At 38.8% G+C, this 21,207-nt stretch overlaps 1 protein-coding gene across 10 annotated transcripts in view; it reads left to right on the forward strand.

The window, feature by feature from the left end:
• NEXN (nexilin F-actin binding protein) overlaps window positions 1-21,207 on the forward strand; it is a 53,515-nt gene that overhangs the window by 14,297 nt on the left and 18,011 nt on the right. For 3 of the 10 annotated variants that reach the window (XM_033225376.1, XM_033225375.1, XM_033225373.1), the window contains exons 2-8: window positions 10,033-10,110; window positions 11,542-11,733; window positions 11,937-12,015; window positions 12,102-12,250; window positions 18,274-18,315; window positions 19,497-19,694; window positions 19,795-19,971. In XM_033225376.1, coding sequence (XP_033081267.1) covers window positions 10,084-10,110; window positions 11,542-11,733; window positions 11,937-12,015; window positions 12,102-12,250; window positions 18,274-18,315; window positions 19,497-19,694; window positions 19,795-19,971 — 864 coding nt within the window. In that variant the 5' untranslated portion in view covers window positions 10,033-10,083. Of the gene's footprint in view, window positions 1-8,025; window positions 8,065-10,032; window positions 10,111-11,541; window positions 11,734-11,936; window positions 12,016-12,101; window positions 12,251-18,273; window positions 18,316-19,496; window positions 19,695-19,794; window positions 19,972-21,207 lie in introns of those variants that run through there. The other 7 variants (XM_033225381.1, XM_033225378.1, XM_033225379.1 and 4 more) reach the window with 5 other exon arrangements.

A 21,207-nucleotide genomic window follows, 5' to 3' on the forward strand; every position in this document is an offset into this window, starting at 1 on the left:
GGGATGCTGTGTAAGCACACAGGAGAAGCACTTAACCTAATCTTGTGGCATCAAGGAGGGCTTCCTGGAGAAAGTGACAATCCAAGAATTAAAGGATGAGTAGGAGTTAGCTGAGTGATAAGGGAATGAGAATAGCATAAAGCTGAGGGAGCCAGCTCTGCAAAGGCTTGAGTTGTGCCAGTATTACAGTATGGGTGATAGAGTGGGAGGGAGGGGTAAAAAGAGATGAGGCTACAGAAGTAATTTAATCTACTGAAGTGTACTAAATCACAGAAGAAAAAGTGGAGAGTGAGAAGAAAAGGGCAAAGATTGAAATCTGGGGGCAAACAGCATCTAAGAGGTAGAGAGAGGTATAGAAGCCCTCAAAGGACATAGAGAAAGAATGCTCAGAGACATGGAAAGACAGAGGGAGAATAGTGCTATGAAACCAAGCAAGGAGGATTTCAGGAAGAAAGGAGTGACTGAGAGTATCAAATGTAGCAGTGAAGTTCAGAAAAAGGGAATTGTTCATTTTATTTGGCAATGTAATGAGAAAAGGATTATTAGGTCCATTCTACATATAAAACTGAAATTCACTGGCTCATCCAAAATCATGTATCTACTAATTAACCTAAACAGAAACTCTAATCCAAGTTTTCTGGCTCTAACTCCAGTGTTTCTTCCACCGTCAGTGTCTTCTTAATATGCATGAAAAAATCAACAGTTAACTAGATAATTATCATGAGGATATAATTGAATATTTTCTACAAAGGTTATTAAGCACAAAAAGTTCTAGTAGAATATTTTGGGAGATTTCAAATTATTTTTGTATTAATATCAAAATTTAAAATATATATAGGTTTGGAATTTTTATGAGGGGGTTTATGAAAAGTTGTGATAATGTTGAACCTGAATATGTCATTTGTTCTAAAATTGTTTTTTGTTTGTTTGGTTTCTGTTTTGAGATAGGGTCTTACTCTGTTGCACAAGGTGTAGTGCAGTGGTTCAATCATAGCTCACTGCGGCCTTGAACTCATGGGCTCAAGTGATCCACTTGCCTCAGCCTCCCAAGTAGCTGGGACTACAGGGACATGCCACCACACCCAGATTATTTTTTTAAAAAAAATTGTAGAGATGGGGTCTTGCTATGTTGCCCAGGCTGGTCTCCAACTCCTGGCCTCAAGTGATTCTTCTGCTTCAACTCAGCCTGGATTACAAGTTCAGTGAGCCATAACACCTGGCCTGGAAATGATTTTGAGAGAAGGTTTGATAATAGTATTTACCTTGAATCCCTGTTGTAGGAAATAAATGACAATGCTTGTTAACTACTTGGCACATTACCAGGCACATGGTGAAGACTCAACAAATGTTAACTTGGATTATCTTCATCATTAATTTTATTCATGTTTTGTGACTAAAGGATGTATTAGTGAAATAATGGGTTTAGATAGGACAATACAATTAATGACTAGGGAACAGAGTTTTCCTGTGAAGTTAATAGGCCAGAGTCCAATCCATACCTTTGTCCTTGTGTTAACACAGATAGGCAGATGAGTTAGCAACTGAAATGCATAGTTGTTTCTACCAAGGCAGTGTCATACTTCCTTTTTAATTAACAATAAAGGAATCTTATATGTATTTACAGTGTCTACGTAATTATGAAGTTTTTTTCTCCAGTATAAAAACATTTAAGAAATGTGAGTCCTGTTGGTTTGTAATCTGTACCTTAAGTGCAATTCCATAACATAAAAAGGTCATGAACTTATTTTGCTACAACTTTTTATCCTCAAAAGGCAGAACAGAGCAAACTTTGATCACTTGCTTGTATTTTAACCAAAAAAGTTAAGGCTAGTGCTGTTCAAATTTTCACGGAGTTTAAAAATGAGAGCTCAGAATACTGAACTGACATTTTAAAAAACGATTTTAAGTAGTTTTATTCATAGTAAATTTTAAAAATCAATTTTATTTTATTCTAAATCTATAAGTCAAGATATAATTTGAGGATTTTTAAAAAATCAAATGAAAAGGGCTAGCTGATTCGTTTATTTTCTAGGACTATTCTTGACTAATTCTTCACTGTTAGCAAGCCACCCAATTTTCTTTCATTTCACCAAAATAAATAAATAAGGCTTTTGAAGTCCTCTCTGGCCAATTAATTGACCTAAAATTATCAGTTCTTATGATCCCATGATTCCAAGTTTTCCTCATACCCTTTAGTATTACTCTAAAAAACTGCACAAGAGACTCGGGCATGGTTGCTCATGCCTGTAATCCCAGAACTTTGGGAAGCTGAGGTGGGAGGATCACTTGAGGCCAGGAGTTCGAGACCAGCCTGGGCAACAGAGTGAGGCCCCCACCGTCTCTCTTTTTTTTTTTTTTAAGATGGTCTCATGCTTTGTTGCCCAGGCTGAAGTGCAGTAGCATGATCATAGCTCACTGCAACTTTGAACTCCTGGGCTCAAGTGATCTTCCTGCTTCAGTGTCCCAAATAGCTGGGACTATAAGCATGTGCCACGACACTTCCAAATTTTTTAATTTTCAGTAGAGATGAGTCTCGCTATATTGCCCAAGCTGGTCTCAAACTCTGGGCTCAAGCAATTCTCCCACCTCAGCCTCCCAAAGTATTGGGATTACAGGTGTGAGCCACTGCACCCACCCCCACCCCTCCCCTGCCTCAATTTTTTTTTTTTTTTTTGAGACAGAGTTTCACTCTTGTTGCCCAGGCTGGAGTGCAATGGTGCGATCTCAGCTTACAGCAACCTCTGCCTCCTGGGTTCAAGCAATTCTTCTGCCTCAGCCTCCTGAGTAGCTGGGATTACAGGCATGTGCCACCACTCCTGGCTAATTTTGTATTTTTAGTAGAGATGGGGTTTCTCCATATTGGTCAGGCTGGTCTTGAACACCCGAACTCTGGTGATCTGTCCACTCGGCTTCCCAAAGTGCTGGGATTACAGGCGTGAGCCACCACACCTGGCATCTATTTTAAAAAATAAAAAATTGTGTAAGTAATACATTATATATGCTCACTGGCAGGGAAAGATAGGATTTTTCCTAAATAGAGTAAATTCTAGTAGGGGAGATGAATAGTAATAAAATTAATCAAAGTTATTGATATCTACTAATGTTAGTTATTATTCCAGGGTTCTTCATATAATGCTATCTTATCTAATCCTAACTAAGCAGTTAACAGATCTGAAATTTGGATTTAGGTCTGATTACCAAATTTTGGTAATCCAAATGTGAGGTGATGAAGGTCTGTATTAGTATGGAGGCCGTGGAAATATTAAGTAATATGTAAGAGAAGTTTGAAAGCAACATTCATAAATCTTGACAAGCTATTAAAATCTAGGAGATATAGAAGAATGAATAAAAAATAACCACAAGGTTTGAGAAGCCTTATGAGAATGAAGGGTAGGTTTTGTTGGTTATATAAGAAGAAATATCAGGCCAGGCATGGTGGCTCATGCCTATAATCCCAAAACTTTGGGAGGCAAAGGCGGGTGGATCACTTGAAGTCAGGAGTTCAAGACCAGCCTGGCCAACAATGATGAAACCCTGTCTCTACTAAAAATACAAAATTCGCCGGGCGTGGTGGTGCATGCCTCTAATCCCAGCTACTTGGGAGGCTGAGGCAAAATTCGCCGGGCGTGGTGGTGCATGCCTCTAATCCCAGCTACTTGGGAGGCTGAGGCAGAAGAATCGCTTGAACCCAGGAGACAGAAGTTGCAATGAGTCAAGATCACACCATTGCACTCCAGCCTGGGCAACAAGGGCAAAACTACATCTCAATAAATAAATAAATAAAATAATAGGTAACTCTAGATATGACATAATGGCTCAAGTAAGACAACAGGACTAGTGCTATTTATTATTTTTATCTGAGGCCCATAAAATTAGGTTACTCATAAACCTTAGTTCATGACACACTCATGTATGCACAGATTCCTTTAATTTACTCCTTTATTTTTAATAATGTCATAAGCACTGACAGACACACTCAACAAGAAAAGTTAGGATCTTATTAATAATTATAGGGAATCATGTCCCCTCCTCTCCCCCATTATATTGTCTCCTTCCCACCAAGAACACTTCAGTCCCACATGGCTTCACTGGGGAGTTCTTGCAAATATTTAGGGAAAAAATAATACTAAATCCTACATGAACTCTTCCAGAAAACTAAAGAAATAATTCCCAACTCATTCTATGAAGGCAATATTACTCTGTTAGCAAAAGCAGACATCACAAGAAAAGATAACTTACACAACCAATAATTTCTCATAAACACAGATGCAAAATGTAACAAAATTTTATCAAATTGATTCCAGCAATATATTAAGAGGATAATGCATTATTACCAATTGAGAATTATCCTAGGAATGTAAGGTTGATTTAACACTTGAAAATCAGTTAATGTAACTCATGATATTAATAAATTAAAAATGAAAACCATATGATTAACACAATAGACACAGAAAAAGTATTAGATAAAATCCAACATCTGTTACTGATAATTACTCCAGCAAACTTAGTCTGATAAAGGGCATGTAAGAAAAGCCTACAGCTAACATCTCACTTAATAGTGAAAGACTGGACGTATTTCTCCTAAGATCAGGAACAAGACAAAGATATCTGCTCTTACCGCTTCTATTTAACATTGTACTGGAAGTTCTAGCTAGTACAGTCAAGCCAGAAAAAGAAATAAAAGGCATCCAGACTGGAAAGGAAAAAGTAGAACTGTGCTCACAGATGATGTGATCGTCTATGTATGTAGAAAATCTGATGGAATCTATGAAAAAGCCAATAGAACTAGTAAGTTATTAGGCTGGGCTCAGTGGCTCACGCCTGTAATCCCAGCACTTTAGGAGGCCAAGGCAGGCAGATCACAAGGTCAGGAGTCCGAGACCAGCCTGGCCAACATAGTGAAACCCTGTATCTACTAAAAAATGTAAAAATTAGCTAGGTGTTGTGAGTCACACCTGTAGTCCCAGCTACTCAGGAGGCTGAGGCAGGTGAATCACTTGAACCTGAGAGGTGGAGGTTGCAGTGAGCTGAAACGGTGCCACTGCACTCCAGCCTAGGTGACAGAGTGAGACTGTCTCAAGAAAAAAGAAAAAAGAAAAAAAAAAACTAATAAGTTATTTTAGCAGGGTTGCAGGATATAAAACCAGAATACAAAAATTGTATTTTTTAATTTTAATTTTTTTCTTTTAGAAATAAGGACTCGCTCTGTCACCCAGCCTGGAGTATGGTGGTATGATCATAGCTTACTGTAACTTTGAGTTCCTGGGCTCAAGAGATCCTCCTGCCTGTTTCCCAAGTGGCCAAAACTACAGACACACAACACCAGGCCTGGCTAGTTTATTAATTTTTTGTAGAGATGGGGTCTATTATGTTGCCCAGGTTGTTCTTGAACTCCTGGCCTCAAGCAACCCCCCTGCCTCAGCCTCCCAAATTGTTGGTTGGGATTGAAGGCACAAGCCACAGCGCCTGGCCCCCAAATTATACTTCTGTATACAGGTTGAACATCCATAATCTGAGAATCTGAAATCCAAATGCTCCAAAATCTGAAAACTTTGGAGTACTGACATGATGGCACAAGTGGAAAATTCCACACTTGACCTCATGTGACAGATCACAGTCAAAACTTTGCTTTGGCTGGGCAAAATGGCTCACACCTGTAATCTCAGCACTTTCAGAGGCCAAGGCAGGTGGATCACCTGAGGTCAGGAGTTCAATACCAGCCTGGCCAACATAGTGAAACCCTGTCTCTGCTAAAAATACAAAAGTTAGCCAAGCATGGTGAAGGACAACTGTAATCCCAGCTACTTGGGAGGCTGAGGTAGGAGAATTGCTTGAACCCAGGAGGTGGAGGTTGCAGTGAGCTGAGATCGTGCCATTGCACTCCAGCCTGGGCGACAAGAGCAAGACTCCATCTCAAAAACAAAACAAAACAAAACAACAACAACAACAAAAAACTTTGCTTCATGCTAAAGTTATTTAAAATATTCTATAAAACTACCTTCAGGCTATATGTATAAGGTGTATATGGAACATAAATGAATTTCATTATTAGACGTGGGCCCTATCCCCAAGATAGCCTGATATATATATATATATATATATAAATTCCAAAATCCAAAAAAAAATATCTGGTATCTGAGGCCAGGCACGGTGGCTCACACCTGTAATCCCAGCACTTTGGGAGGCCAAGGCGGGCGGATCAGGAGGTCAGGAGTTCGAGACCAGCCTGACCAACATGGTGAAACCCCGTGTCTACTAAAAATACAAAAATTAGCTGGACGTGGTGGCACACACCTGTAGTCCCAGCTACTCAGGAGGCTGAGGCAGGAGAATTGCTTGAACCTGGGAGGCAGAGGTTCCCGTGAGCGGAGATCACACCATTGCACTCTAGCCTGGGCGACAGAGTGAGACTCTGTCTCAAAAAAGGAAAAAAAAAAAAGAAAAAGAAAAATCTGAAATCTGAAACATTTGTAGTCCCAAGCATTTCAGATAAGGGATACTCAACATGTACTACCAACAATCATTAATTTAAATATTTAAAAAACACCACTTACAGTAGTATAAACAAATATGAAATTATTTAGGGATAACTGACAAAAGATGTGGAAGATCTGCACATTGAAAACTACAAAACATTTCTGAGAAATTATAGAATATGTATATAATGGGAGGGACATACTGTGTTCATGGATCAGAAGACTTAACATTATTAAGATATTAATTCTCCCTAGATCCATCTATAGATTCAATGCAATCCCAATCAAAATCCCAGCACATTATTTTGTGGATATTGACAAATGGATTCTAAAGTTTATATGAAAGGGAAAAGACTTGGAATAGCCAATACAGTGTTGAAGGAGAAGAACAAAGCTGGAGGAGTAACACTACTCAACTTTAAGACATCCTGTAAACCTACAGTAATTGATATAGTGCAGTGTTGGTGAAATAATAAAGAAAAAGATCAATGGAACCGAATAGAGAGCCCAGAAATAAACCCACATAAGTATAATCAACTGATCTTTGACAAAGGAGCAAAGGCAATAAAGTAAAGATTATTTTCAACAAATGGTGCTGGAACAACTGGACATCTACTTGCAAAAAACCGAATCTAGAAACAGACCTTACATTCTTCACAAAAATTAACTCAAAATGAATCACAGACTTACAGCATAGAACTATCAAACTCCTAGAAGAAAACATAGGCAGAAATCTAGATGACCTCACATTTGGAATTGATTTTTTAGCTATGATACCAAAGTCACAGTTCGTGAAAGAAAGAATTGATAAGCTGGACTTCATTAAAATTAAAAATTCTGTTCTGCAAAAGACACTATGAAAAGAATTAAAAGGTAAGCCATAGACTTGGAGAAAATATTTGCGAGAGACATAATCAGATAAAGGACTGTTATCCAAAATATACAAAGAACTCTTAACAACTCTGTAATAATACCACAAACCACCCAATTAAAAAATGGACCAAAGGGCTGGGCACAGTGGCTCACGCCTGTAATCCCAGCACTTTGGGAGGCCGAGGTGGGCGGATCATGTGAGGTCAGGAGTTTGAGACCAGCCTGACCAATATAGTGAAACCCCATCTCTACTAAAAATATAAAAATTAGCCGGGCATGGTGGTGGGCGCCTGTAGTCCCAGCTACTAGGGAGGCTGAGACAGAAGAATTGCTTGAACCCGGGAGGTGGAGGTTGCAGTGAGCCGAGATCACATCACTGCACTCTAGCCTAGGCAACAGCACAAGATTCCATCTCAAAAAAAAAAAAATTTTTAAAAAATGGACCAAAGATCTTAGGAGACATCTCACTGAAGAAGATATACAGATGGCAAATAAGCATATGAAAAAGTGCTTTAATATATTATTTAATGTAATTCTAATTTAATATTTATTCATTTAATATATATTCAAGGAAACGTAAATAAAAATGACAATGAAATACCACTCCACATCTATTAGAATGGTCAAACAAATTCAGAACACTGACAACATCAAATGCTGGTGAGGATGTGGAACAATACGAACTCTCATTGATTGCTGGTGGGAATGCAAAATGGTAAGCTACATGGTGGTTTCTTGTAATACTAAACATGCTCTTACCATATACTCCAGTAATCATGGTCCACAAGAACCTGCATACAGATATTTATGTTAACTTTATTCATAAACACCAAAACTTGGAAACAACCAAGATGTCATTTGGTAGGTGAATGGATAAACTGTGGTACATGCAGGTAATAGAGTATTATTCAGTGCTAAAAAGAAATGAGCTATCAAGCCCTGAAAAACAGAGGAAACTGAAATGCACATAACTATGTGAAAAAAGTCAATATGAAAAGGCTACATACTGTGTGGTTCCAACTGTATGACATTCTGGAAAAGGCAAAACTATGGAGACAGTAAAAAGATCATGGTTACCAGGAATGATGGGGGAGAAAAGCATAAGCAAGTGGAGTAAAGAGGACTTTTAGGTCAGGGAAACTGCTCTGTACAATACTATAATGATGGACACATGTCATGGTACATTTGCTCAAAACCCACAGAATATACAGTAAAAGTAAACTCTAATGTAAACTATGGACTCTGGGTGATAATGATGTGTCAGTATAGGTTCATCATTTATAACAAATGTACCACTCCAATGGGTGGTAATAATGGGGTTATCCAGTGTTGATAATGGGGGTGACTAAGCATGTTCAGGGACAGAAAATATACAGGAAATCTCTATCTTCTACTCAATTTTGCTGTGAACCTAAAATAAACTCTATTTAAAAAAAAAGCTGGCTAGAAAATTCCAAAAGCAAAAAACAAAACAAGATAAAACAAACCTAAAATAAACATTTAAATGATAGGCCTAAACTCATTTATGTTAATAATTACATTAAATGTTAATGAACTAAATGCTGCAATTAAAAAAGCAGATTATAGGCCAGGCACAGTGGCTCACGCTTGTAATCCCAGCACTTTGGGAGGCCTAGGTGGGTGGATCACAAGGTCAGGAGTTTGAGACCAGCCTAGCCATCATGGTGAAACCCCGTCTCTACTAAAAACACACAAAAAATTAGCTGGGCGTGAGGATGTGCTGCCTGTAATCCCAACTATTCAGGAGGCTGAGGCAGGAGAATCGCTTAAACCTGGGAGGCGGAGATTGCAGTGAGCTGAGATTGTGCCACTGCACTTCACCCTGGGGCCATAGAGTGAGACTCTGTCTCCAAAACAAAAAACATACTGCTGAAAGGGTCAATTAAAAAAGAAGATATAATCATAATGTGTGTGTGATTAAACCTGAAATTACATGAAACAAAAACAACAGAATTAAAGCAAGAAAAAAAAAATTCTGTCTGGGCGTGGTAGCTCACGCCTGTAATCCCAGTACTTTGGGAGGCTGAGTTGGGTGTATCACTTGAGGTCAGGAGTTCAAGACAAGCCTGGCCAACATGGTGAAACCCTGTCTCTACTAAAAATACAAAATTTAGCCAAGCATGGTGACGTGGGCCTGTAATCCCAGCTACTTGGGAGGCTGAGGCAGGAGAATTGCTTGAACCTGGCATGCAGATGTTGCAGTGAGCTGAGATTGCATCACTACACTCCAGCCTGGGCAACAGAGTGAGACACCATCTCAAAAAAAAAAAAAAAAAAAAAACTACATAGTTGAAGATTGATAGAACTAGCCAAAAATTAGTAAAAATACAGATCTAAAACATGATCAACTATCTTCAGCTAGTTAATATTTATAGAGTAATACACTCAATAATTGCTGAATACACATTATTTTCAAGTGAACTTCGTATGTTCATCAAGCTATTCTGGATCAAAAACTTTCAGGGATCTTTTAGCATCATGCACCTTACATTTTCTATACCATGAATCTTGGGAAAAAGAGCTAAAGGTTATCACAATTTATTACTTGCTTGGATTATGTCAGTATTTTTTGAGGGGCAATTAATTGCTATTTCTGTTTATAAAAATACATAATATATTACAAATAAATTAAAATTTATTATACAATATAATTTTTTTTCAGGTGAAAATATTTACAGAGCTTCATAATCAGCCCAAGACCACATAGAGCAAAATGAATGATATTTCCCAAAAGGCTGAGGTAAGTCTCAAAAGTAAAAAAATAAAAATAAAAGAGGGAAATGTAGAGTTGACTGTAGAATTGCTGAAAGGACAATCATTTGGTGGAAAGGTCACATTTAGGAGTTCATAATTAATAACATAATGGCAAGATATAAAACAAGAAGAGATACAATTCACCAGCTGGTCTTGGGCTAGTATTTTCATTTGGGTTCTAGGAAATTCTACAAAGCATGAGTACTAAATTTGTGAATGATAGTGAAGTGGATGTGATAGCTAGCATTCTGAGTAGAATTTTAAATGTTTTGTTCTTGATAACTCTTAGAAAGTATTATTTTAGTATTAAAACAAAGTTTGACCTATACTCACAGGAGAAAGCATAATTCCCTCTTAGGTAAGGAATCTTTTTAGTGCCTTATGTATATTTTTTAATTTTTAGCTTTTTTCTGGTTCTTGACTGTAGATACTGAGAGTTGTCGTAAGAAGAGTTCAGTTGCTGACACTCAGAATTATAAAATTAACCCTTAAATGACCAATGACACATAATAGATTACAAAATACAGGCTGGATGTGCCACAGATTAATTAAGCAATTGTCATTATCACTAGGAAAAAGGGTTTGGTGTTCTGAGGCACACATTTTATTTACTGAAATTTCATTTAGAAATCAGCTTAATTTTAAAAGTGATGAAAATAATTTGCTTTCCTGGTTATAGAGTGGAGGAAAATCATTTCTTCAGTCTTCTACCAGATTCCTGTTCTTTGTGAAGCTCTCTTGCCATATGGAATTGCTCGTACAGCCCACCCTATATAGAATGATATAGCCTTCTTACACATTTTTAATGTGGTTTAAGGAAGTTATAGATGGGAAGTAATAGTAACAATATAAATCACAGCTTGTGCCCACAGACCGTGGTGTACCTCAGCCACAAATAAGGACTAAAGGACTGGCCTTCAGTTTTGCTTATATTAGATATAGAAACCAGGAAGGGTGTAAAATGTGCATTAGCCTCTAAATTTTAAAGCCTAAACTTTTGCTTTGTTTTCAACTTCACCAAATTTACTGAAATTAGTTTGGGTACCTTTTTAGCAAGTGATATCAACTCTGAATCTTTAATAATGGAGTTAGACAATAAAAGATAGTTTTTAATTAGAATTCAGAATTTTATTTTTATATTTTACTGGCTTTCAGCTTCGGTGGAATGCTACCCACAAAAAGGGATTTCATTAATATATAACAGTTAAATTTCTACTCTCATGTTTTCTGTAATGTCATTTTTCATAGGTTTTAGAAAGTATCTAATCAGGTTGTGATAGTCAAATAAAGCATTCAAACACATTTCTATTTTATGTTTCAATATATATTTTTTATATTGCTTATTCTTATCTATCTTTACCTAATTTCTTCCTATCTTTTTCATTAACTTTCTTTTCTTTATTTTCTTCTAATGAAGATTCTGCTTTCTTCATCTAAACCTGTCCCAAAAACCTATGTACCAAAACTTGGCAAGGGTGATGTAAAGGATAAGTTTGAAGCCATGCAGAGAGCCAGGGAAGAAAGAAATCAAAGGAGATCTAGAGACGAAAAGCAAAGAAGAAAAGAACAATATATTAGAGAGAGAGAATGGAACAGGAGAAAGCAGGAGGTTACTTTATTTTACTTTGTTCTCGTGAAAATACTTGTTTTCATTTTTTTAATTTAAATTGTACTTATTCACATTAACCACATTTCATATTAACTATAACTAAAATACTTTTCTGTATTTGTAACCTAATTTAAACTCTGCATATAATATGATTTAGTCTAATTTTTGGACATGTACTCACATTAGTTTATTTAACCATCTAGATTAAAGAAATGCTTGCTTCTGATGATGAGGAAGATGTATCTTCTAAAGTAGAAAAGGCTTATGTTCCAAAATTAACAGGTAAGAAGCTTGAGAAGTAAATAGCAAATTAAATTGCAAAATAGAAACATAGCCAATTATTAAACATTTTTTTCATATATTCTTAGGAACTGTTAAGGGTAGATTTGCTGAAATGGAGAAACAAAGACAAGAGGAACAAAGGAAGAGAACGGAGGAGGAACGAAAACGCAGAATTGAGCAGGATATGTTAGAAAAGAGGAAAATACAGCGTGAATTAGCAAAAAGGGCTGAGCAGGTATCACTAAAGATTAAGTTCGTCTTTGTTTCTGAAACTAACTGTGCAAAGTAAAACTAATCAGTATGTTGCCTAATTAAAATATTTTAATATAACATAAACCTATTAAAAAGCAGCTAACCGTCTGGGCATGGTGGCTCACATCTGTAATCTCAGCACTTTGGGAGGCCAAGGTGGGTGGATTGCTTCGGTAACATGGCAAAATCCCGTCTCTACAAAAAAATACAAAAATTAGCTGGGCATGGTGGCAAGTGCCTGTAGTCCCAGCTATTCAGAAGGCTGAGGTAGGAGGTTCGCTTGAGCCTGAAAGGTGGAAGTTGCAGTGAGCCAAGATCATGCCACTGGACTCCAGCCTGGGTGACAGAGTATGATCCGCCTCAAAGAAAAAAAAAACAAAGGCAGCTAACCTGAAAAGAGCTGAAGGTAAAATATTTAACATCAGATGCCTAGAAGGATATGGGCAGAATATGCCTGTTTTAAGGTAGAATGGTGAGATGATTTCTGTCATATACAATCTTACCATTCTATCCACATTCCTCACCCCGTCTACATTCCTTATTTTTCTTTACAGGTTAGAAGATTTTACAAAGATGTAAGGCAATGTCACATATAAATTATCCATGAGTACCTAACAAAATGCTAATCTTCTAATAACAATACTTTTACATGCTGGTCTGTTTTCATGCTGCTGATAAAGACATACCCAAGACTGGAAAATAAAAGAGGTTTTATTGGACTTACAGTTCTACATGGCTGGGGAGGCCTCAGAATCATGGAGGGAGGTGAAAGGCACTTCTTACATGGCAGTGGCAAGAGAAAATGAAGAAGATGCAAAAGCGGAAACCTCTGATAAAACCATCAGATCTCATGAGACTTATTCACTACCACGAGAACAGTATGGGGGAAACCACCCCCACCCCCATGATTCAAATTATCTCCCACCGGGTCCCGCCCACAACATGTGGGAATTATGGGAGTACAATTCAAGATGAGATTTGGATGGGGACACAGAGCCAAACCATATCAGCTGGTCTTTTAAAGCCATACATTAAGTGCTTTCAGTCTTTTGCTATGCTCCCTTCAGTTTCCATTACCTTTCTGAAAAAGAAAAATGACAATGAAAGCAAAGCATATGCCATACTTACTAAAGAAATGTATTTACCCTGGATTTGTAAAGGGGGTACAGGTATTGGGTAAATACAGCAGTTCCAAATGGGAGAAATTGTCCAAAACAAAGGGGTTACAGGGCCCATGCAAGTCTGAAATCCAGCAGGGTAGTCATTTTTTTTTTTTTTTTTTTGAGACAGTTTCACTCTTGTCGCCCAGGCTGGAGTACAATTGTGTAATCTTGGCTCACTACAACCTCCACCTCCCAGCTTGAAGCAATTCTCCTGTCTCAGCCTCCTGAGTAGCAGGGCTTACAGGTGCCCACCACCACACCTGGCTAATTTTTGTATTTTTAGTGGAGACGGGTTTTCGCCATGTAGGCCAGGTTGATCTTGAATTCCTGACCTCTGGTGATCTACCTGCCTCGGACTCCCAAAGTGCTGGGATTACAGGCATCAGTCGCCGCACTGGCCTTTTTTTTTTTTTTTTTAAATTGAGACGGAGTCTCGCTCTGTCACCGAGGCTGGAGTGCAGTGGCAAAATCTCGGCTCACTGCAACCTCTGCCTCCCGGGTTCAAGTGATTATCCTGCCTCAGCCTCCCGAGTAGCTGGGACTACAGGCACGTGCCACCACTCCCAGCTAATTTTTTTGTATTTTTAGTAGAGACAGGGTTTCACCATGTTGGCCAGGCTGGTCTTGAACACCTGATCTCAAATGATCTGCCCACCTCGGCCTCCCAAAGTAATTACGGGCATGAGCCACTGTACCCAGCCTAGTAATTTTATCTTGTAAATATGTAAATTGTCAAATCTAATTAAGTACATTTTCCACTCCACTCTAATATAATTTAATGTATCTTTGAATATAAGGAGTAAAGTATGGCATAGGTAGTCAAGAAGAGTTTGAATGTTTGTTTGTAAAATTTATTTGTATAAATCTATATGCAAGAATGCCATAAAAAGGATTCTTGAGTCGGGGGTAGCTGAAAGTCTTGGTGACCTACAAGATTTGGAGATTCTAGGATCTTACAATGAATTAAAAATGAGAGCTAGACATGGTGACTCATGCCTGTAATCCCAGCACCTTGGGAGGCTGAGGTAGGGATTGCTTGAGCCCAGGAGTTTGAGGATGCAGTGAGCTATGATCATTCCACTGCACTTTCACCCGGCAACAGAGAGACCTTGTCTCTTAAAAAAAAAAAAAAAGATGGTAGGGTGGTGGGTGGGGATTCATAGTAGATATAGTGGATGTTAGAATCAATTTGGGGAAGAAACTTGATTTGATATTATCTGTTCATCTTTGAGGATACCCTGATGAGCAAAGTTAAAGTCCATCAGCTTAGAAAAAAGAGAAGTTAATGTTGAGGGAAGAGAAGGAGATGTTGAAAAGAAAAAGGAGAGAAGGAAGTTGATTTGGGAAGAAGCAAAAGGAGTTTCGTTTTTTATAAAGCAAAAGAAATAGGAAGCGGCTCTTCAATGTTGTCTTCTGAAAGTCAACACTATGACTGAACTTCTGAATATCTGATCTCTGAGAATATACTGACACGATGGCTACTTAGACAGATTTATCTTTTTCCTTGTTTGTTGAAAAAAAAAAAGTATGCTCCAATGTTTTCTTGTTTTGGTAATGGTTTAAAGTGAGCAAAGAAGAAAGCAAAAAAGATCTTCAAACATACTTTATTATTTTACCATAAGCTAATAGAGATCGGGGAAACAGGCTGGGTAACAATATAGTGAGACCTCAGCTCTTAAAAACAGACAAACAACTTAGCCAGGAGGTGGTGGTGGGTGCCTATAGTCCCAGCTACTTGGGATGCTAAAGTGGGAGGATTGCTTGAACCCAGGAGGTTCATGATCAGGCCACTGCACCAAAAACAAACAACAACAACAACAACAACAACACAAAAAACCTGGGTTTGGGAAGGTTGTAGCAGCAGCAGCAATAAAAGAAAGTTGAGTTAATAAATTTAGTATTTCTCTCTTCTATATTCTCAATGTCTGGCTTTTCACCTTATCTCCTGGATCTTTTCATTTTTTTTTTTTTTTAAGACAGAGTCTTGGCCGGGCGCGGTGGCTCACGCCTGTAATCCCAGCACTTTGGGAGGCTGAGGTGGGCGGATCACAAGGTCAGGAGATCAAGACCATCCTGACTAACACGGTGAAACCCCGTCTCTACTAAAAATACAAAAAATTAGCCGGGCGCCGTGGCGGGCGCCTGTGGTCCCAGCTACTCGAGAGGCTGAGGCAGGAGAATGGCGTAAAGCCGGGAGGCGGAGCTTGCAGTGAGCCGAGATCGCCCCACTGCACTCCAGCCTGGGCGACAGAGCGGGACTCCGTCTCAAAAAGAAAAAAAAAGAGTCTTGCTCTGTTGCCCAGGCTGGAGTGCAGGGGTGCAATCACAGCTCATTGCATCCTCAACCTTCTGGGTTCAAGCAATTCTCCTACCTCAGCCTCCTAAGTAGCTGGGACTACAGATGCATGCCACCATGCTTGGCTAATTTTTAAAAAACTTCTTGGCCAGGTGTGGTGGCTCACACCTGTAATACCAGCACTTTGGGAGGCCGAAGCAGGTGGATTGCTTGAGCCCAGGACCTCAAGGTCAGCCTGAGCAATATAGTAAAACCTTGTTACTACAAAAATAAAAATAAAAAAATTAGTGAGCATGGTGGCGCATGTCTGCAGTCCCAGCTACTTGGGAGGCAGCAGTGGGAGGATGATCGCTTCAGCTCGGGAGGCAAAGGTTGTGGTGAGCCAAGGTTGCACCACTGTACTCAAGCCTGGGCAACACAGCAAGACCCTGCTGTCTCTACAGAAAAAAATCTACCAAAAAATTTTTTTTTGTAGAGATGGGGTCTCACTTTGTTGCCCAGGCTCGTCTCAAACTCCTGGGCTCAAGAGATCCTCCCACCTTGGCCTCTCAAAGTTGGGAGAATACAGGCATGAACCACCATGTCCAGCCTCCTGGATCTTTTTATTGAGAGATTAACATGATTTATTTATTTATTTATTTATTTTTAATTTTTATTTTTTTGAGACAGAGTCTCGCTCTGTCGTCCAGGCTGGAGTGCAGTGGCCGGATCTCAGCTCACTGCAAGCTCCGCCTCCCGGGTTTACGCCATTCTCCCGCCTCAGCCTCCCGAGTAGCTGGGACTACAGGCGCCCGCCATGTCGCCCGGCTAGTTTTTTGTTTTTTTTAGTAGAGACGGGGTTTCACCATTAGCCAGGATGGTCTCCATCTCCTGACCGCGTGATCCGCCCGTCTCGGCCTCCCAAAGTGCTGGGATTACAGGCTTGAGCCACCGCGCCCGGCCGATTAACATGATTTATACAGGAGTTGTCAGTGTTCTTTTAGAAAGAGAAGTCTTTTTTTTTTTTTTTTTTTGAGCCATTGTGCCTGGCCGAGCTCTCACTTTTTAAATGAGGAGCTTTCCTACTTAGACTTAGTCAAAATATAGAGAAAACATGACTATCAGAATTATTTTCCCTTCTAAACTATTCTATCCCAGCTGGGCACGGTGGCTCATGCCTGTAATCCCAGCACTTTGGGAGGCTGAGGTGGGCGGATCACTTGAGGTCAGGAGTTCGAGACCAGCCTGGCCAACATGGTGAAACCCTGTCTCTACTAAATATACATAAATTAGCCGGGCGCGATGGTGTGCACCTGTAGTCCCAGCTACTCAGGAGGCTGAGGCCGGAGAATTGCTTGAACCCAGAAGGTGCAGTGACCTGAGACTATACCACTACACTCCAGCCTGGGTGACAGCACGAGACTCTGTCTCAAAAAAATAAATAAACTAGCCTACATGTTTCACTGCACTGTTATTGTATCAGTTTTATTTTTGCCCTATACTTATGTTGTAAAATATAATCATGACAAGTATTAGATTGCTAATGGATAGGTTTTCCTTTTGATGGGGCAGTGACAAAGAATGGAGAAGTGTTTCTGTGTGTCTCGGTTTAAATTGCTAATTAAATTAATACTTGCTGGCCGGGCACGGTGGCTCAAGCCTGTAATCCCAGCACTTTGGGAGGCCGAGACGGGCGGATCACGAGGTCAGGAGATCGAGACCATCCTGGCTAATACGGTGAAACCCTGTCTCTACTTAAAAAATACAAAAAACTAGCCGGGCGACGAGGCGGGCGCCTGTAGTCCCAGCTACTCGGGAGGCTGAGGCAGGAGAATGGCGTAAATCCGGGAGGCGGAGCTTGCAGTGAGCTGAGATCCGGCCACTGCACTCCAGCCTGGGTGGCAGAGCAAGACTCCGTCTCAAAAAAAAAAAAAAAAAAAACTTGCTGCTTGTAAGCTCAACAGCTTGGTCATAAGAGTTTGCTCTGTTATTCAGTTTCTGGGTTACAAAGGTAGGCTTTGTCTTAATTTTTTCTGTTTTTCTTTCTTTTTTTTCTTGAAACAGGGTCTCACTCTGTCACCCACACTGGAGTACAGTGGCTTGAACATGGCTCACTGCAGCCTTAACCTCCTGGGCTCAAGTGATCCTCCTGCCTCAGCCTCCAGAGTAGTTGGGACCACAGGTGCGTGCCACCATGCCCAGCTAATTTTTGTGCTTTTTGTAGAGAAGGGATCTCGCCATGTTGCCCAAGCTGGTCTTGAACTCTTGGGCTCAAGTGATCTGCCCACCTCGGCTTCCCAAAGTGCTGGAATTACAGGCATGAGCCACCTCGCCCAGCCTGATTGTTTTCTTAATATGTTGTTTTCTGGATATTGATATTGATATCAATATGCAACAACAAATATAAAGGACATATTTGGCTAATTTGGAACAACATAAACATATTTCAAAAATTATAAATTTGAAAATTTACTATAAGTCACAACTAAATTACTTTCCAGTTGTATGTTTAAAAGCAAAAAGTAGAAATCTGATGTAATGTAATGATATAAAATTCTCATTCAATAGATTGAGGACATAAACAATACGGGAACTGAATCAGCATCAGAGGTAAACAGAAATTTCCTTTAATGAAACATTCACCTAAAATTATCTGATTCACAAATTATCTTTTAATATAATAAAAAATTAAAAGGGCTTTTATTATTTTTATTATAAATATAGAAATAACAAAAAAGTATGTTTTGCAAAGCAAGAGCATACTTTTGCACTTTCAAACACTATAGCTTAGTGTTTTAAAGAAAAGTATGTTTTGTTTTGCTTTCATAGGTTAGAAAGACAAGCTTATTAGTCTCAGTTTTAGATACTCTGCCAAGACAATGTATTTTTTGAACTGTTACTAACAGCTGATTATTGAACGCTAACATTTATAAAAAGGCAATTTTATTTTCATCATTTGTCTTCTTTCCTCAGAGTTCCTGAGAGTTTATGTTTTGGTTTTTATATAATAGTATAGAGTGCAGTATCTGTTACCATGAAGAAATGTTCAACAACCACAAAAATTTTAGTCATCCCTTTCATCTAACAGAATAAGTTAAAAACCTTTCAATTTGATGGTGTGCCTAAAACTACAGCCCATAAATTGGGAGCAATTTTATCTCAGGACCATGTGTTTCATTTCATAACTCTTCTAGGTTTTTTAAAAAGTCAGAGGCAACAATAGATTATATAATTAAAATGAATTAAATAATAAATTTAAAATATTTTAATACAATCAAATACCAGAGAGTTTTATCTATAATATATATGTTTAAGAAATCACTTGGAAAAACTGTGTTTTTTTCTCACTAAATACTAGTTTCATTAAGTATTTAAAAGCTTAGAGAGAAAAATCATATGAAGAAACTTTTTAAAATTTAAACTGAATCTGTCCACCATCAAATTGATTTACAGTACATTCACATGCACATTTTGTGGATTAGTGCACAAACAGCTTAATTCAGGCAATGCCACTGCAGTTTCGTTATCTGAACAGCTGTATTAACTCCATCTTCTAGGAAATAGAATGCTTCTTGAACCTCATCAGCAATGGATTTCACTAAGATTAACTCACAATGCACAAAGAATTTAGAGTAGGAGATGTTTAATAATAATCTGTAAAATATAATTGTTTGTTCTTCATAATAACATTGATGGCAATGTAATGGAATTCACTTATTATGGAGGTAAAGTCCCATGAAACCCAATTTTGATTAAGAAGAAATATGCTAATTATTCATTTTATAAAATAGGAAGGAGATGATTCACTACTTATAACTGTGGTACCTGTTAAATCATATAAAACATCTGGAAAAATGAAAAAGAATTTTGAGGATCTAGAAAAAGAACGTGAAGAGAAAGAAAGGATCAAGTATGAGGAAGATAAAAGAATAAGATATGATGAACAACGACGATCTCTCAAGGAAGCAAAGTGTCTTTCATTAGTTATGGTAAGGTTTTTTTGTTTGTTTTTTAAGAAACAAATCAAGGCAGTTTAAGTTAGCATTTTCCTTTATGAATAAAAGGTGGGTTTTCATAATGTTTTCTTAGGATGATGAAATAGAAAGTGAAGCAAAAAAAGAATCACTTTCTCCTGGAAAATTGAAACTAACTTTTGAAGAACTGGAGCGACAAAGACAAGAAAACCGAAAGAAGCAAGCTGAAGAGGAAGCAAGGAAACGTTTAGAAGAAGAGAAGCGTGCTTTTGAAGAAGCAAGGCGGCAAATGGTAAATCTACATATTTAAACCTTACAATTAATATTAATGAAGTTAGCTGGCTTTAGATAAGGTTCATTACTATAAATTCAAAGAGATTTTACATATAGAAGGGCTGATTTTCCAGTTGTATACATATTTCATATATAAAATATGTCTAGGCCAGGCATGGTGGCTCACGCCTGTAATTCCCAGCACTTTGGGAGGCCAAGGTGGGTAGATCAGCTGAGGTTGGGAGTTTGAAACCAGCCTGGGCAACATTGTGAAATCCCATCTCTACTAAAAATACAAAAATTAGCTGGCTGTGTTGGCACACACCTGTAATCCCAGCTACTTGGGAGGCTAAGGCACGAGAATCACTTGAACCCAGGCGATGGAGGTTGCAGTGAGCCAAGATTGCACCATTGCACTCCAGCCTGGATAACAAAGTGAGACTGTCTCAAAAAAAAAAAAAAAATCCATACTGTTTTCCAGTTTCCACTCTGGGGCATTTTACCCAATATGCTTTAAATTTTTATTTTTATAAATTGTTATTAATATATGTTTGCAAAATAATTACTCAATGAACCTGGTTTCCTTCATCTGTTAGTTCAATCTGCAGTGTGCTTAGTGACATGGATGCAGGACTGATTATAAGTGTAAACTTGTCCTCAGCAGTCCAGTTTTTCAACTGTTTGAACATACCAGAATAACAGTTTACAGTGGAGTATGCAGTTTGCCCTATTAAGTGTATGTGTGGCCGGGCGCGGTGGCTCAAGCCTGTAATCCCAGCACTTTGGGAGGCCGAGACGGGCGGATCACGAGGTCAGGAGATCGGGACCATCCTGGCTAACACGGTGAAACCCCATCTCTACTAAAAAATACAAAAAACTAGCCGGGCGACGTGGCGGGCGCCTGTAGTCCCAGCTACTCGGGAGGCTGAGGCAGGAGAATGGCATAAACCCGGGAGGCGGAGCTTGCAGTGAGCTGAGATCCGGCCACTGCACTCCAGCCTGTGCGGCAGAGCGAGACTCCGTCTAAAAAACAAAAATAAAATAAAATAAAAATAAAAATAAGTGTATGTGTGTATGTATTTGTGTGCATGCCTGTGTGTGTGTGTGTGTGTGTGTGTGTAGTGTGGTGGTTAAGAGCATGGATTGTGGAGCCGGATTGTCTAGATTCAGATATCAGCCATTTACTAACTGTGTTACCATGGACAACTGTTTTAATCTCTCACTGTGTTAATTAATTAAATCTCTCTCTTAGTTT

Source organism: Trachypithecus francoisi, unplaced genomic scaffold (assembly GCF_009764315.1).
Source record: "Trachypithecus francoisi isolate TF-2019V2 unplaced genomic scaffold, Tfra_2.0 Lachesis_group12, whole genome shotgun sequence".
Taxonomy (NCBI): domain Eukaryota; kingdom Metazoa; phylum Chordata; class Mammalia; order Primates; family Cercopithecidae; genus Trachypithecus; species Trachypithecus francoisi.